Source organism: Sus scrofa, chromosome 7 (genome assembly GCF_054392235.1).
Source record: "Sus scrofa isolate SSC_HxYL_T2T_F1_AM1 chromosome 7, Sscrofa_HxYL_maternal_Yorkshire_Landrace_v2.0, whole genome shotgun sequence".
NCBI classification, from domain to species: Eukaryota; Metazoa; Chordata; class Mammalia; order Artiodactyla; family Suidae; genus Sus; species Sus scrofa.
In genome coordinates, this window is record NC_139389.1 from 58,514,314 (window position 1) to 58,529,980 (window position 15,667).

At 45.8% G+C, this 15,667-nt stretch overlaps 2 protein-coding genes across 4 annotated transcripts in view; both read left to right on the forward strand.

Moving 5' to 3' along the window:
* The window catches only part of CFAP161 (cilia and flagella associated protein 161), a 53,849-nt gene extending 42,876 nt beyond the window's left edge, over window positions 1-10,973 (forward strand). For all 3 annotated transcript variants that reach the window (XM_084966362.1, XM_013989011.3, NM_001243619.1), the window contains 4 exons: window positions 500-584; window positions 4,420-4,578; window positions 9,280-9,353; window positions 10,001-10,973. In XM_084966362.1, the coding sequence (XP_084822488.1) occupies window positions 500-584; window positions 4,420-4,578; window positions 9,280-9,353; window positions 10,001-10,235 (553 nt within the window). In that variant the 3' untranslated portion in view covers window positions 10,236-10,973. The remainder of the gene's footprint in view (window positions 1-499; window positions 585-4,419; window positions 4,579-9,279; window positions 9,354-10,000) is intronic.
* Window positions 10,974-11,441: 468 nt separating this feature from the next.
* IL16 (interleukin 16) overlaps window positions 11,442-15,667 on the forward strand; it is a 160,721-nt gene continuing 156,495 nt past the window's right edge. The window contains exon 1 of the mRNA XM_084966695.1: window positions 11,442-11,586. The gene's annotated coding sequence lies outside the window, so the exon portion shown is untranslated. The remainder of the gene's footprint in view (window positions 11,587-15,667) is intronic.

The window sequence follows — 15,667 nt, forward strand, 5'->3', positions numbered from 1 at the left end:
GTTAGAAAGAGACGTCAGTGCATGTGGCCTAATTCCTCCAAGCAGGACAGGCGACAGGCTCAGTCCCCCCCACCCCGCCCCAGACTCACAAAGTGGGAACACTGTGTTTTGACTCTATTGGAAGGCAGAGAATAAGGTGCCAGCAAGATTTGACGGCCAAAAGAGAAGACCTTTGCGGTAGTGACTTATTTCATTATGGCGCATGAATAGATAGTATCAAGAAATGATCAACAAAACCGCATACACAAAAAAGAGCTGCTGGAGTTTCCCCTGTGGTGCAAGAGGATCGGCAGTATTTCTGCAGCCCTGGAGCACAGATTCGATCACACTGGGTGAAAGGATCTGTAGGTTGCAACTGTGGCTCGGATATGATCCCTGGTTTGGGAACTCCATATTGCCTCAGGGAAGTCAAAAAACAACAACAAAAGGACAACAACAAAAAAGCTGGAGAACGATCCTAATACAGAGAATTTACATCTTACTCATTCTTCGCCGACAGTGCTGCTGGAGAGGTCATTGGTCAAGTCGTCAGATACGGGCAGAACTTTCGCCTGGGGATAGCAGGAGGATTTGAGGGCAGAATGGTGAGTCATCACCCTGCATGTCTCCTTTGGACCAGTCATTTTTGTTTCCACGGGGGGCCGATGAACTGAAGTGGGCAGAGAACTCCACAGGCATGGCTCCCCTCTCTGGCTTCATTATGGCTTCAACCAGCAGCTTTTCCAATTTTGGGGCCAATTCTTTCCTTCTAACCTCACGAATTACCAAAATAACATCCTTAAGAGCTAAGGAGCAAGGGGGAAAAACCCTTTTTGCAATGCAGCTGGTATAAAGCAAAAATTTATACCACCTCCACTTGTAAATGAAATGATCAGGTTATATAATAATAATCTGACATCTGTTTAATGTCGCAAATGCTCACAAATTTGTATAAATCAGGGCACATAAGTCTGATTTTTTTTTTTTAACCTCTATCTGGGAGGCTAGGGGATATAATAGAACCAGATTAAATATAGGTTCGAATTCCAGCTGAGATGTGTACCTATGGGATGGGACTTTGGGAAAGTTACTTAACCTTTTTGAATCTCTCTCCTCTATAAGATGGAGATTATTATATGTTATTACATGTTTAAGTGCTTCACATATATTAACTCATTTATTCTTTCCAACAAGCCTTTGAAGTAGGGACTCTTTTACCCCTGTTTTACTGTTGGGGAAACTGAAGTACAAGGTAAGTGATTTTGCTCCAAGTCACTCGGCTATTGAAAAGCAGAGCTGGTATCATATTTTTCACTCAATCACAGATTCTATTTTTGTATGATGTGGCATTATTGTTATTGTTATGTAATAATTATTATTACCATAATGCCACTAAGGAAATCAGTGCTGGGAATTTTTTTTTTTTTTTTGTCTTTTCTAGGGCCGCTCCCGTTCCCAGGCTAGGGTCCAATTGGAACTGTAGCCAACGGCCTACACCAGAGCCACAGCAACACAGGATCCAAGCCATGTCTGCGACCTACACCACAGCTCATGGCAATGGCAGATCCTTAACCCACTGAGCGAGGCCAGGGGTCGAACCTGTGACCTCATGGTTCCCAGTCAGATTTGTTAACCACTTCGCCATGACGGGAACTCCCAGTGCTGGGAATTAAACTCTGGCACATCACAGATGGTGAGCGGCCGCCTGATTTTAAATGTGAAAATGTAAGCAAGTACCTAACTGTTGAAAGAGGAGAGTAAATCATTATTAGGGGATTTATTTTGATAAAAGGGTTTATGTGAACATCTAAATTTCCCCCAAATGACTTAGCTGTATCTGTGTTATTTCTTAAATAAGTATTCCTTTCTTCACTGACCCATGCTGCATACACTAAATTATTATGTGGTTGATTCTCAGCTTCCTATTTGGATCCATTAACCTGGAGTTGTCTATTTAAAAATTTTTTTTTAAAATTTTTTGCTTTTTAGGGCCACACCCATGGTATATGAAGGTTCCCAGGCTAGGGGTTGAAGCGGAGCTGTAGCCACTGGCCTACACCACATCTCATGGCAACTTGGGATCCTTAACCCACTGAGCAAGGCCAGGGATTGAACCCGAATCCTCATGGATGCTAGTCGGATTTGTTTCTGCTGCACCACAACTGGGAACTCCCTAGAGTTGTCTACGTTTATTCCTGAACTATAGCTTTATAATACACTTTGATGGCTTATAGGGCTAGCTCCTTCTCATTACACCTCTTTGAATCATGTTAAGAATGAATCTTTCAGTTAAATGTAATAATTTTTTTTCAAGTCCCTCTGCCCTTGTGGGTAAAAAAAGAAAATCACAGGATATTTTGATGGGCACTATAAGATTGAGTAAATTCCCATATTAGGTAGCTTTATAATATTTGTTCTTAGATGTCCCTCCATTTATTCACTTATTCTTTTCTATCTCTCGGTAGCATTTTGTGCTTTTCTTTGCATGGATCAGACACTGATCTTGTCAAGGTTATTCCGTGGTATCTTCTATTTTGGAAGCTATTGAGGGAGGTCCTTTTGACAGCTGCTACAGAAATAGAAGAACGGCATTGATTTTTTTATACTCACCTTTGACGACATCACTGTTATTAATTCTAGTTGATTCTCTAACGACTTCTGGGTAGACAGTCATCTCATCATCTCAATGCTAATTTTATCTCTTCTCACATTCTCATACCTCTTATTCCTGTTTCTTGTCTTCGGATTAGCAAGCAACGCAGAGGTATTTATAAAAAATCTGGTGATGGAGGCCCTCTAGGTTTGTTCCTGATTTCATTATTATTTTTTCTTTATATTAACAGAATGAATTTGGGGTTTGAGATAGTCAGTCCTTGCCATTTGCTCTGAATGGCACTGTCACTCTCCCTGTCAGCCAGGGCCAAAGCCACAGTGTACCTTGGACCCACCTCTTCCCTGCTCATGTCCAGGTAACTTTCAAGTCCCTTTGCTCTCCCTTCATAGTGGAATTTGGCCAATCTTTTCTTTTTTTGGCTGCACCCAGGGCATGTGGAAGCTCCAGGGCCAGGGATTGAACCTGTGCCACAGCAGCGACCTGAGTCACAGCAGTGATAATGCAGGACCCTTAACCTGCTGCGGAGCAGGGAACTCCGTTGGCTGATCTTTTCATCCCCAGGGCCGGTTCCTCAGTCCAGGCCCCCATAGCTTGGTTCCTGAGGTTTAGCTTGACTTCATCCCATGCTAGTTGGGGTGCTGTCAGGTTGACCTTTAAAAGCTCCGCTCCGCTCACATCCCATCGCCATTGCCCTCTGAATTAAACACTGCCGTTCAATGTGGCATTTAAGGTGGGGTGGCCCCACTCTCCTTGTCCCCCCATCTCTGGCTCTCTGGCACCACATCACTACCTGGGAGTCTTTCCTGAGCCGCTAGGAGAGCATGTCCTCCCACAGCTCTTTGCATCCCTGCAGGATGGCCAGACCTTATAGGCGCCCCCATTTCTACCCTCAGTCATCTCTCCTGATGTTCAGAAAACTTCTTCTTCTTTCCTTTTTCTGCTTTTAGGGCGCACCTGTGGCATATGGAGGTTCCGAGGCTAGGGTTCGAATCGGAGCTACAGTTGCCGGCCTACACCACAGCCACAGCAATGCCAGATCCGAGCCGCATCTGCGACCTACACCACAGCTCACGGCAACGCCAGAGCCTTGACCCACTGCAAGGCCAGGGATCGAACCTGCAAGCTCATGGTTCCTAGGCTGCGTGTGCCCCCACCAGAGCTCCCAGAAAACTTCTTGAGGGCAATGACTCATTTCCACCTTCCCCATAGTGCTTCAGGGAACAGCTTTGCATATAAAAGGTGTTTAATGAAAATCTAGCAAAATATGCAGAAATAACCTCTGGGTTCAGGATGAGGGTGAATCAGTAAACAGCTAACAAGGTACAAACGTTTTGAACTTTTCAGCAGGACGGGGTGGTTCTTGGCAAAGTTCACGGCAGCCAGATTGTTAAGTCCAAGTGTGGACATCAATTGCTGAGGGGCCGAGGCCCCCCTTGGAGGCTCACCTGTGAGTGTTGGCTATGCTGGTGTTGGTTTTAAGAGCAATTCACTTCATGCACTAAGTTTCATGTGACATTTTTTATGATGAGTAAAATATTGATCTAGGCCCTATGCCTTGACAAAGAGGAAGAATCATGAGAAGGAGAGGGAGTTTGGGTTTGGTCTTCAAAGGAAGGGAAAGCAGTTGGAGGTGATATGAGGGTGGGTGGTCTCAGCCTTCTGGGACGACATTTACGAGGGAGAGAAAAACGGAGTGTTCTCGTATAATCAGAAGGTTTTTCAAAGACCGCTTTGGAACATACTAGCGGTCCAGCAGTTGACGGCTGCCGACTTCCCCAATTTTTCGAAGAGCTGTGATTGGTTCATCTGCACGCTGTCATTTTCAGTTCTATTTATCAAGTGACCACAGGACCCTGATGAAGTCGTCTAAGAGGTCTTGGCTCCAGGAGGTGTACCTGACAGATGAGGACTCCTACCTGAACTGCTGGCAGGCTGCCTTCCCCGACCCCCAGCTACGCCTGGAGTACGAAGGCTTCCCCATCCCGGTGAGCATGGCCTGGGGAAGATGGCACATGTGCTGAGGCTGTGACAGGGATGTGAGTTCCTCCTGTGTGGGAAGCAGAGCTTGTCCTGGCTCTGATGCTGTGTATGCCTTATGTACTTCCACTCTCTCTCTTTCATTTCTTTTCTTCTTCTTTTTTTAAAGCTGCCCCTGTGGCATATGGAAGTTCCCAGGCTAGGGGGCCAATCGGAGCTGCAGCTGCCAGCCAGAGCCAGAGCTACAGCAATCTGAGCCACGTCTGTGACCTATACCATAGCTCATGGCAACGACAGATCCTTAACCCACTGAACGAGGCCAGGGACTGAACCCTCATCCTCATGGATACTAGTCAGGTTCTTAACCTGCTGAGCCACAATGGGAACTACTCCCTTTCATTTCTAATTCAAGCTCAGGAGGCACAATTTTGCCTCATAGCAGCATCCTGCCTTAGTGCCTCCGGATTCTGGCTGCACACAGAATCACCTGCTGAGCTTTATAGAAATACAGAGGCCCGGGCCCTGCCCCTGAACTCAGACTGAGAACCACTCCCCTGAGATTGTAAGGAAGATGACACTGCTTTCTTTCAGGTCTCTGTTAAGTCTTCATTCCCCCTCACCCCCGCCCCTGCTTTTTAGGCCCTTACTTGTAGCACATGGAGGTTCTCAGGCTAGGGATCTAATCAAAGCTACAGCTGCTGGCCTACACCACAGCCACAGCACTGTGGGATCTGAGCCTCATCTGTGACCTACACCACAGCTCATGACAACACCAGATCCTTAGCCCACTGAGCAAGGCCAGGGATCGAACCCGAGTCCTCATGGATAATTGTCGTGTTCATTAACCACTGAACCATGATGGGAACTCCTGAGTCTTCATTTCCAAAGAGACTGGGCGATCTGGGGGAATTGAAGAAGGAGAGGGCAGGGTAGCCGCACATGTGAGTACAGGGGTCTGGTATCTTTCTCATTTTCATTGCTGGACATTTTCTCAAGACCCTGGGCCTTGCACAGTCCTAATGGGAAGGCAGGTCTGGTGGGCACGGAGCTGTTTCGAGGACCAGAGGCTATGCTGCTCTCACGGGGTGCCCAGAAGATGGGGAGCGAGGTGCTGTTAGAGATCCCTGGGGCAGTGTGGACTTTGAGCCGGGAAAGATGTAAAGGCCATCTAGCAAGGGGGACCCCAGTTACGGGCCCCTTTGAATCTACCCCCACAGTGCGCATCTCTCTGGGGCTCTGCAGGTGGACCCAGCTTCGCAAGGGTCTTTCCACCAACATGGAGAATATATATGTGGTCCATAGTCATGCACCCTCAATGAATTTCCTCTCCTCTGCTGGCCTTTGCTCTCTTTGGAGGTGCTTCTCATTTCCATGATTTAAACTGTCAGTAATCTCAGCTTCCTTATCAGGAAATTGGGGATGGATGATAATGCCTAACTTATTTTTTAAAATTTTTAAATTTTTATTTTTCAGCTTTATTGAGGTATAATCGACAACACTGTAAAATATTTAAAGTATACATACATTGCGATGGTTATACACACACACACACACACGCACGCACACGCACACACACACTGTGGAAAGATTTCCCCTGTGCTTCTGAGTTCATTAACTCATCCATCGCCTCACATATTTACTTTTTATGTGCGTGAGAACATTCAACTTCTACTCTCTTGGATAATGCCTAACCTATAAAGTTAGTGGTGTGGTCTCTGCATGCAGTGGAAAAATAATTTTCCAGATGTAAACCAAGGTGTAGAAAGGACAAGTTTATTGAGCCAAGAGACACCGTAACATTGCAACAAGGGCTGACTTCCTGATAATCAGGGAGAGCCGCCCCTGGGTGCTTGGTGGTGTCTGTTTTTATAGCCCAAAGATAAAGGAGTGGAAGGAGAGGTCTTGCCATACACCTGTTGACCTGCTGGTTGGCTGGGGAAGGTGAGGGTCTTCTGATACTCTTGCTGGTTGGTTGGAGGCATATGTTGCCCCTGAAGGGCAGGAAGGAGTAGGCCAAGTTGCTGGGGTGGGGAGGTCCTTAAGAATATTGTCACAATTACAGTGAGACAGGCGGGCTGATAAGGGTCTGGCGCTTGTTATCTTGGCTAGAGGCTTTTTCATTTTATTTCCTTGGAGAAGCCTTGAAGTCCCACAGATAGTACATTTCGTGCTTATTAGAATAAAGTGCCTGGCTCAGAGGGCACTCCTGTGCGGGAATTGTCATTAATTTAACGGTGGTGGTTGTCCTAAGTCGTTATTGTGTTGGAATGGTTGGGGAGCTCAGGCCACCAGGAGTGCTGGTCTCCATGGCTAATGGTGCCTGAACTTAGCCTCTGCTCACCGGTGCCGAATAGAAACACGGAGAAGACAGAGTTTTGGGTGAAGGAGAAAAAATAACTTTATTACTTTGCCAGACGAAAGAGGGTCCCAGCAATCTAATGCCTCAAAGACTGTGCCCGCCTTAGGAGAGGTTGGGAGATGGTTTTATAGTTTGGGGAGTGAAAAATAGGACTGCAGATAAGGATCAGGCTAGAGGCAAGCTTGCATTGTTTTCAAGGCTGGTGTCCAGTGGTCTGGTGGTCTTCTTTGCAGCATAAAGAAAGCTTCATTAACATCTTCCCTTTGGTGGGGGGTTTAGTGCGGCAGAAGAACTCAGAGATCTTGTTGTCTGTATTCCTGAGGAGGGACCAGGACCTGCCCCAAAGCTGCACTATTGTTTCTTGACGGTCCTCCCGGGTCTCTGCATCCCCTCCCTTCCCCAATTAGCAACTATTTGAACCTGTCCCTTGGAACTCAGGGAAGGTCATGGAGGCTGAAGTTTATTCCCTAAAAACAAGCAATAGGGGACTTGGGAAGGCTTGTGTGCCCAGGAGCCCACAGGGCCCTGCTTGGTTTCACTAACTTCGTCCATAGCCTGAGGCAGGTCTCTGAGCCTCACTCAGGCACAGCTGCAAAACGGGACACCTCATAACCTGTCCAGCTGCTGTCCGCATGTCACCACCCTCCACCCAGACCATCTGGAGCACCTGTGGTTGAGAAAGTCAGCTTTTATTACTTGTCACGGGGGCGGGGAGGAGGGGGCGGAGGCGTCTCAGTAAGAGGCTGTCAGGAAGGACATGTTATAGAATTAGGGCCAGGCTTGGGAGATTTTAGGAAGGGTCCCAGGAATTGGGGCTTTGCCCTGGATTGGATACTGTTAGGAAGAAGGGGTATCTGAATACATCTGATCTATGGAGGGCAGGCCAGGGCTTGGGACTGCTGTCCTTAGTAAAGAAGCAGCTGTCACTCCTGTCCTCTGGGAGAGGAGGGTGTTTGTATGTTGTGGCTTGGACAATGCCTATGTTTTTTGCTGTGTTCAGACATGATTACAAAGTGGCCTTCTTTTTGTCTTTACCCATCGTGGTCGCAGCATGGTCCTGTTTGATGTGGGCATCGTATGAAATTGATCATGTTCCACAGGAGAACACTAAGGCATAATAGCCCTGGATGCCAGGCCAGCTCACAGATGTCAGGGCTTGCTTTTTCTCATCTCACACTGCTTTTAGCTTACATGAGTCAGGATTTTGAAGTAATATGCCTTTTCTTTTCTTTTCTTTCTTCTTCTTCTCTTTTTTTTTTTTTTGCTTTTCAGGACCACACTAGCAGCATATGGAGGTTTTCAGGCTAAGGGTTGAATCGGAGCTACAGCTGCAGGCCTACACCACAGACATAACAACTTGGGATCTGAGCTGAGCCAAGCTGAATCTGGAACCTACACCCCAGCTCATGACAATGCTGGATCCTTAATCCACTGAGTAAGGCCAGGGATGGAACCAGCATCCTCACGGATACTAGTCGGGTTGGTTAACTGCTGAGCCATGATGGGAACTCAGCCTTTTGTTTTCTGATTATAAACACAATACATGTCCTCTTATGGAAAGTCAGAAAAGCACAACAAATAATATGAAGATTACCAATAGTTCCACCTTCAGAGAAAGCCCATGGTTAGCATTTCTTGTCCCATGCATATATTTTTTAATTTAATTAAAAAAATAAGAGTCAGGAGTTCCCGTCGTGGCGCAGTGGTTAACGAATCCGACTAGGAACCATGAGGTTGTGGGTTCGGTCCCTGCCCTTGCTCAGTGGGTTAACGATCCGGCATTGCCGTGAGCTGTGGTGTAGGTTGCAGATGCGGCTCGGATCCCACGTTGCTGTGGCTCTGGCGTAGGCCGGTGGCTACAGCTCCGATTCAACCCCTAGCCTGGGAACCTCCATATGCCGTGGGAGCGGCCCAAGAAATAGCAACAATAACAACAACAACAACAAAAAGACAAAAGACCAAAAAAAAAAAAAAAAAAAGAGTCAGGAATATCTTTATTTTTTCCACTTAAAAACACCATTGGCTATATTTCAAGTTGTCAAAGATCTTCTCCAATAACACCATTGGCTATATTTCAAGTTGTCAAAGATCTTCTCCAATATGACTTTAAATGATTTTATAATGTTCCATCATACGTGTATCTATAATACTGTATTTAATTAATCCATTATGGTTTGGCTTTTGGGTTACTCCATATATATACACACACACACACACATACATATAGAAACACATATGTTTCATATACATATGTATAAATGAATATAGAGCATACTTCCAAATTTTTGCTTTTAGGAAACTGGAGGCCTTAATTCATATTTCAAATAACATACTTTCTTTATCTTTAAAGGCAAATGCAAAAATTCTTATCAATCACTGCCACACAAATCGAGGGCTGGTGGCCCACCGGCATCTTTTCTTAAGGTACCGTATTGCAGGGTTCAGCAAAATGCCATGCTGGGGGGTGGGGGCTGTGAATATAGGCAAAGCTCATTATTAAAGAGGATGGACACACACACACACACACACAAAGTCCTTTGATAATGAAGTATCACCACATAGAATTTTTTTAACACCAATGATTTTATTTTATTTTAATTTCATTTTTTGTCTTTTTAGGGCCGCACCCATGGCATATGGAGGTTCCCAGGCCAGGGGTCCAATCGGAGCTGTAGCTGCCAGCCTACACCACAGCCACAACAATGCCCGGTCCTTAACCCACTGAGGGAGGCCAGGGATTGAACTTGTGTCCTCATGGGGATGCTAGTCAGTTCCCTGAGCCGCATCGGGAACTCCACTGCAAGAACTTTGATGGTGTGAAAAATCCTGTTAGGCCCTCTTCTATTATACAAGTCCTTCCCCACAGAGGATTTTTGCTATAATGGGATCCTGTACAGCTCATCCTTACCCATATGGGGTGAAACTTGCCAGCAAACACATCCTGTTTGAGAGACCCTCAAGGGCTTTAGGCAGCAGTCTGCTGAATTAGGTGCTTTTTTGAGATGAAATTAACAGTTTACTTAGGGTTGTAAATTCCATTCCCAACCACTGTTCTTTCTTTCTTGCCCCAGTACCTATTTTGGAAAGGAAGTGGAGGTCGCTGCTCACACATATTTGGATTCACACAGAGTGGAGAAGCCCAAGAACCATTGGATGTTGGTGACTGGGAATCCCAGGAAGAATGCGCCCACCGTATTGGATCTGCCCAAACCGCCAGCAGAGGGCACCCGAGCCCTGGAGCAGGTGGCCGAGACCCCCGGGAGCAGTACCACACCTGGTGCGCATGCGTGCTCTCATCCACTCTAGCCTTCCAGGAAATCCTCAATCTTGGTCTAGCCTCAAGCTATTTTTAAGGAAGGCCAGAGCTCTCTGAACATTGTATTAAAACAAAGGCTATATTAAGATTATTGAATTAACCACAGAGGTCTAGAACACAGGATAAAAAAAGAAAACCTTGCTCAGAAATGGTATTTGAAGGTGATGATGATATTCCTTCCTTGATGACCAAATTCTGAAGTCTCAGCTACCTTCATTTAGATCCTATGTAGCGAAGGCTTCTACAAAGACTGTGTTACTTTGTAATGCTCTATGTAATAAAGCTATTGGAACTTTGCAGAATTTCTGGCACCACTCTCTTGACGCCCACTCTACGGGTAGCCGTGGGCTGTGTGGCCTTACCTTAGAGTTAAACATTTTCAAGCTTGTATTTATTTTGTTTTTGGCCTTATCCAGGGCATGAGGAATTCCCCAGCCAAGGGTGGTATCCGAGCCACAGCAGTGACAATTCTGGATCCTGGCGTTGCCGTGGCTGTGGTGTAGGCTGGGAGCTAGGCTGCATGGAAGGCCCCCCGCCCACATTTTTATTTCTTTCTCTGACTTGGGGTGTGGGGAGGTCATGAGCCTTATTCGACCATTCTATTATTTTGTAATGATTTTTCAAATTGCAGAATCTCCTTATTTCTACCTTATCTTCAAAACTAGCATGTTAGTTGTGGCATCCATGTGATCAGAAAGTTCCTGACAAAATAAATATACATCCTTCCATGTGTTTGTCCATCTACTCATTCTTCCTTGAATACCGAGTACCTGTGACGTTCAAAGTGTTATGTTAAAGAGATGCGCGGCTTATGGGAGTTCCCGTTGTGGCGCAGTGGTTAAGGAATCCGACTAGAAACCATGAGGTGGCGGGTTCGATCCCTGACCTTGCTCAGTGGGTTGACGATCCGGCGTTGCCGTGAGCTTCGTGCAGCCGCGCAGACGCGGCTCGGATCCCTTGTTGCTGTGGCTGTGGTGTAGGCCGGTGGCTACAGCTCCGATTAGACGTCTAGCCTGGGAACCTCCATATGCTGCGGGAGCGCCCCTAGAAAAAGACAAACAAACAAAAAAAAGACGTCCAGCTTTTTTGGCGAAGGCTAGTTGGCAAATGTATTAAGTTCAGCCCTCCATATCTGCTGTTTCGCATCCGCAGATTCAACCAACCGCCCAATGTGTAGTATTATGTTTCTGATCCACGGTTGGTCGAATCTGCGGATGTGGAACCCACAGTTACGAAGCCACATGAAGGGACTTCAGTATCTTAGAATTCTGGTACCCTCGGTGGCCTGGAACCAATCCCCCCGTGGATACCAAGTGACGACTGTATGCCCAGAGGCAGAAAGTAAGTCACAGGTTATGTAAATGTGTTTTAAACAAATGCAGCTTCAAGCCAGTGTGGACTGACCCTCTTCCAGGAGACCAGCATTTGATGGCATATGCTGTAGGTCTGAGGTCTGTGGTTCCCGCCCTTGGTTGTGCGCTGGGATTCAGCTGGAGAACTTTAGCAATTACTCGTGCCTGGGCCCTAGCTCAGAAATTCTGAGTGAATGGTCTGGGGTGCAGCCAGGGCTTCGGGCATTTCAGTGTTTTTCACATGGCTCTAATACACCGCTAGGACTGGGACCCACTGCTTTAGGAGATGAGGAGGAAGCAGTGGTTTCTTGGGGGTGGTCAGGAAAGGCTTTCTTCTTACTGGGTCATGAAATCAGAATATCTGGGGTGGGGCTTTAAAAATGACAGCTGCTTGGGCCTACTTCCAGAGATTCTTATTTCATTGATTTAGAGTGGAGTCCAGTATGAGCCTTTTCAAAACCTTACTAATGGGAGTTTCCTTGGTGGCTCAGTGGTAACCAGCTTGACTAGTATCCATGAGGACGGGGGTTTGATCCCTGGCCTCGCTCAGTGGATTAAGGATCTGGAGTTGCGGTGAGCTGTGGTGTAGGTCGCAGATGCTGCTCGGATCCAGCATTGCTATGGCTGTGGTGTAGGCTGGCAGCTGTAGCTCCCATTCGATCCCTAGCCTGGAAACTCCCATATGCCTTGGGTGCTGCCCTAAAAAAGACAAGTAAATAGGTAAATAAATAAATTTGCTTAAAAGATATACAAACTTGGAGTACCCATCGTGGAGCAGTGGAAATGAATCCGACTAGGAACCATGAGGTTGTGGGTTCAATCCCTGGCCTTGTCAGTGGGTTAAGGATCTGGTGTTGCTGTGAGCTGTGGTGTAGGTCGCTGACGTGGCTCGGACCTCACGTTGCTGTGGCTCTGGTGTAGGCTGGCAACTGTATCTCCAATTCAACCCCTAGCCTGGGAATCTCCACATTGTTGGAAATTAAGATAACTCTGGCTCGGGTCACCAGTGTCGGAAAGTGAGACATGTGGACAAGGAGAAATCTCGACAAGGCTCTTTACTTCTGCAGAAGGGTGCGGGTACTCCAAAAAGCATGCCCGAGGAACAAAGGACCCTCCCCTGTTTATCGCTAACGCAGGTGATGTACCTGTCCCCTTCCCATTGGTCAGGTCAGGGTGCACATTCTTTGGGTTGGCTAATTGAAACAAATTGTTGCTGGGAAAAGAGGTAAAGAGGAAGGGGGTCACAGGGGCATTTCGTGGAAACCAGAGCAAAATGGGTAACCAAGATTTCCTTTGATAGAAAAGACATTAGGTTACTTTCCGCAATATGACGCAGGTGCGGCCCTGAAAACACAAAAGGCTATATATATATATACATGTATGTATGTATGTATGCATACACATGTGTATGTATGTATGCATACATGTATGCATACATGTATGTATGTATACATGTATGTGTGTATGTATATATACATATATGTGTGTGTATGTATATATACACATATATATGTATGTATGTGTATATACACATATATATGTGTATGTGTATATACACATATATATGTGTATGTGTATATACACACATATATGTATGTATGTGTATATACACACATATATGTATGTATGTATATACACACATATATGTATGTATGGGTATATACACACATATATGTATGTATGGGTATATACACACACATATGCATGTATGTATGTATATATACATACACATATGTATGTATGTATGTGTATATACATACATATATATGTATGTATGTATGTATGTATACATATATATACCCAAACTTACTAATGTATTTAATTATGTAGCCTGGGTTGAGAACCGACGGTATAGCTGAGCAGAATTCGGTTTGCCTGTGTATCTCCCAAGGGCACAACCAAAACTGAAAGTAGGTAGGCTTGGGCTCCATATGAGGAAAGAAGTTTGAACTGTCTGCAAGCATCTAAACCAATGCTGGTACATTCTTGCTCCTGCCATGAGGTGTCCATGGAAAGCCTGCAGACAACAGTGGATCTCAATCCTACCTTGAACCATCCTTCAGTGGTTCACCAAAGAGTTTTAGTCCCCCAAGAAGACATATTTTTTTTCCCCTTTTTTGGCTGCCCCACAGCATGTGGGGTTCCCTGGCCAGGGATCAGATCCCAGCCACAGGTGCAACCTCTGCCACAGTTCTGACAACACCAGATCCTTTAACCCACTGTGCTGGGCTGAGGATCGAACCGGCATCTTGGCAATGCAGAGTCATTGCTGATCCCATTGTGCCACAGAGGGAACTCTTCCTCCAGGAATACTGACCAAGTTCGCAGGCATGTAGTTAGTGACGGCTATGGTGTGACTGCCACCTGGCTGATGGCAACTGTAAGGCATACTCATTTTAATTCAAGTTGGTAACATATGAAAAAGAAATCCATTTACAGCTTAGAATAGGTAGAGAAAATCAATAGCTAGAGTTAGTGCTAGGGAACTGAGAGAACACTCTCCCCTCTGTATTACCTTGTGTGGTCCTCAGAGCCTCTGCTTTGGGTTTGCTGAGTGAAGCACAGAATTATAAAGGGAGGCATGGTGGCCTAGAGGTTAAGGATCCAGCATTGTCTCTGCTGTGGTGCAAATTCCATCCCTGGCCCAGAAACTTCTGCATGCCAAAAAGAAAGGGGAGCAGTCGTAGGCTCATTTTCTTGTTCTCGCCATTTTCTGCGCGTAGATTGGGTATTATTTATTGGTGTGTCCTCATTTCTTGAGAAATATCTGTTGAATGAATGAATGGGTGAACAAAGGAATGACTCCATACTCTTTAAAGAGGTGACACTAGGTTTGTAGAAGCTAAGTGCTTTGCTCACGGTCACATAGCTCATAAATAGCAGAACTGGGCAAGACCAAGACAGATCTTCTAAATCTTCTTTGAAACCAATGTTTTCTAACCTCGAACTCTCAATTTTGGGAGTGGGGTGGGTGGGTGGGGTCCAGATAATTCTTTGTTGTAGGAGGCTGTCCTGTGCCTTATTAGATGTTTGGCAGCAGCTTGGAGTTCCCATCGTGGCTCAGCAGTTAGCGAACGTGACTAACATCCATGAGGATGCGGGTTTGATCCCTGGCCTTGATCAGTGGATTAAGGATCTGGCATTGCTGTGGCTGTGATGTAGGCTGGCGGCTATAGCTCCAATGCAACTCCTAGCCTGGGAACCTCCATATGGTGAGGGTATGGCCCTAAAAAGACAAAAAGACAAAAAAAAAAAAAAGATGTTTGGCAGCATCTCTAGTCTCCACCCACTAGATGACAGCAATACACCTCCACTTGTGACAACCAAAAATGTCTCTAAACATCGTTCAATATCCCCCTGGGGAAAAAAATCTGCCATTTAAGTACCACTACCCCGTGGTCTTAGAGGTCTTCTTTAATTGCCATCCTTAGAGGATGCTATTGAGAGTTTTTTCTTTCTTTTTTAAAATAGAAGTTAAATATGTGGGGTTTCAGGTAGCTCCCAGGTATACTAATAATCTGCTTCAGCATCTGATCTGATCTTTGGTGGAAACCTAGAATTTTGTGCAAATTGGCCCTGAACAATAAGGTTGCTGTGGGCCCTATGCATAGTGCCTGCAAAGCACACAGCATCTTTTTCTTATGTGTTTTTACGGCTGCACCTGCAGCCTATGGAGGTTCCCAGGCTTGGGGTCAAATAGGAGCTGTAGCTGCAGGCCTACACCAGAGCCACAGCAACATGGGATCCAAGCTGTATCTGCGACCTACACCACAGCTCACAGCAACGACAGATCCTTGATCCACTGAGCGAGGCCAGGGATCGAACCTGCGTCCTCATGGATACTAGTCAAATTTCGTTTCCACTGAGCCATGACAGGAACTTATACGCAGCATCTTAATAGCAGCCTCCAGTATGGGATACACAAGATGGCCCATTGAGATATAAGACAAGTTTATTTATTTTTATTTATTATTATTGTTATTATTATTATTATTTACTTTTTAGGACCGCACCTGCGGCCTATGGAGGTTCCCAGGCTTGAGGTAGAATTGGAGCTGTAGCTGCCAGCC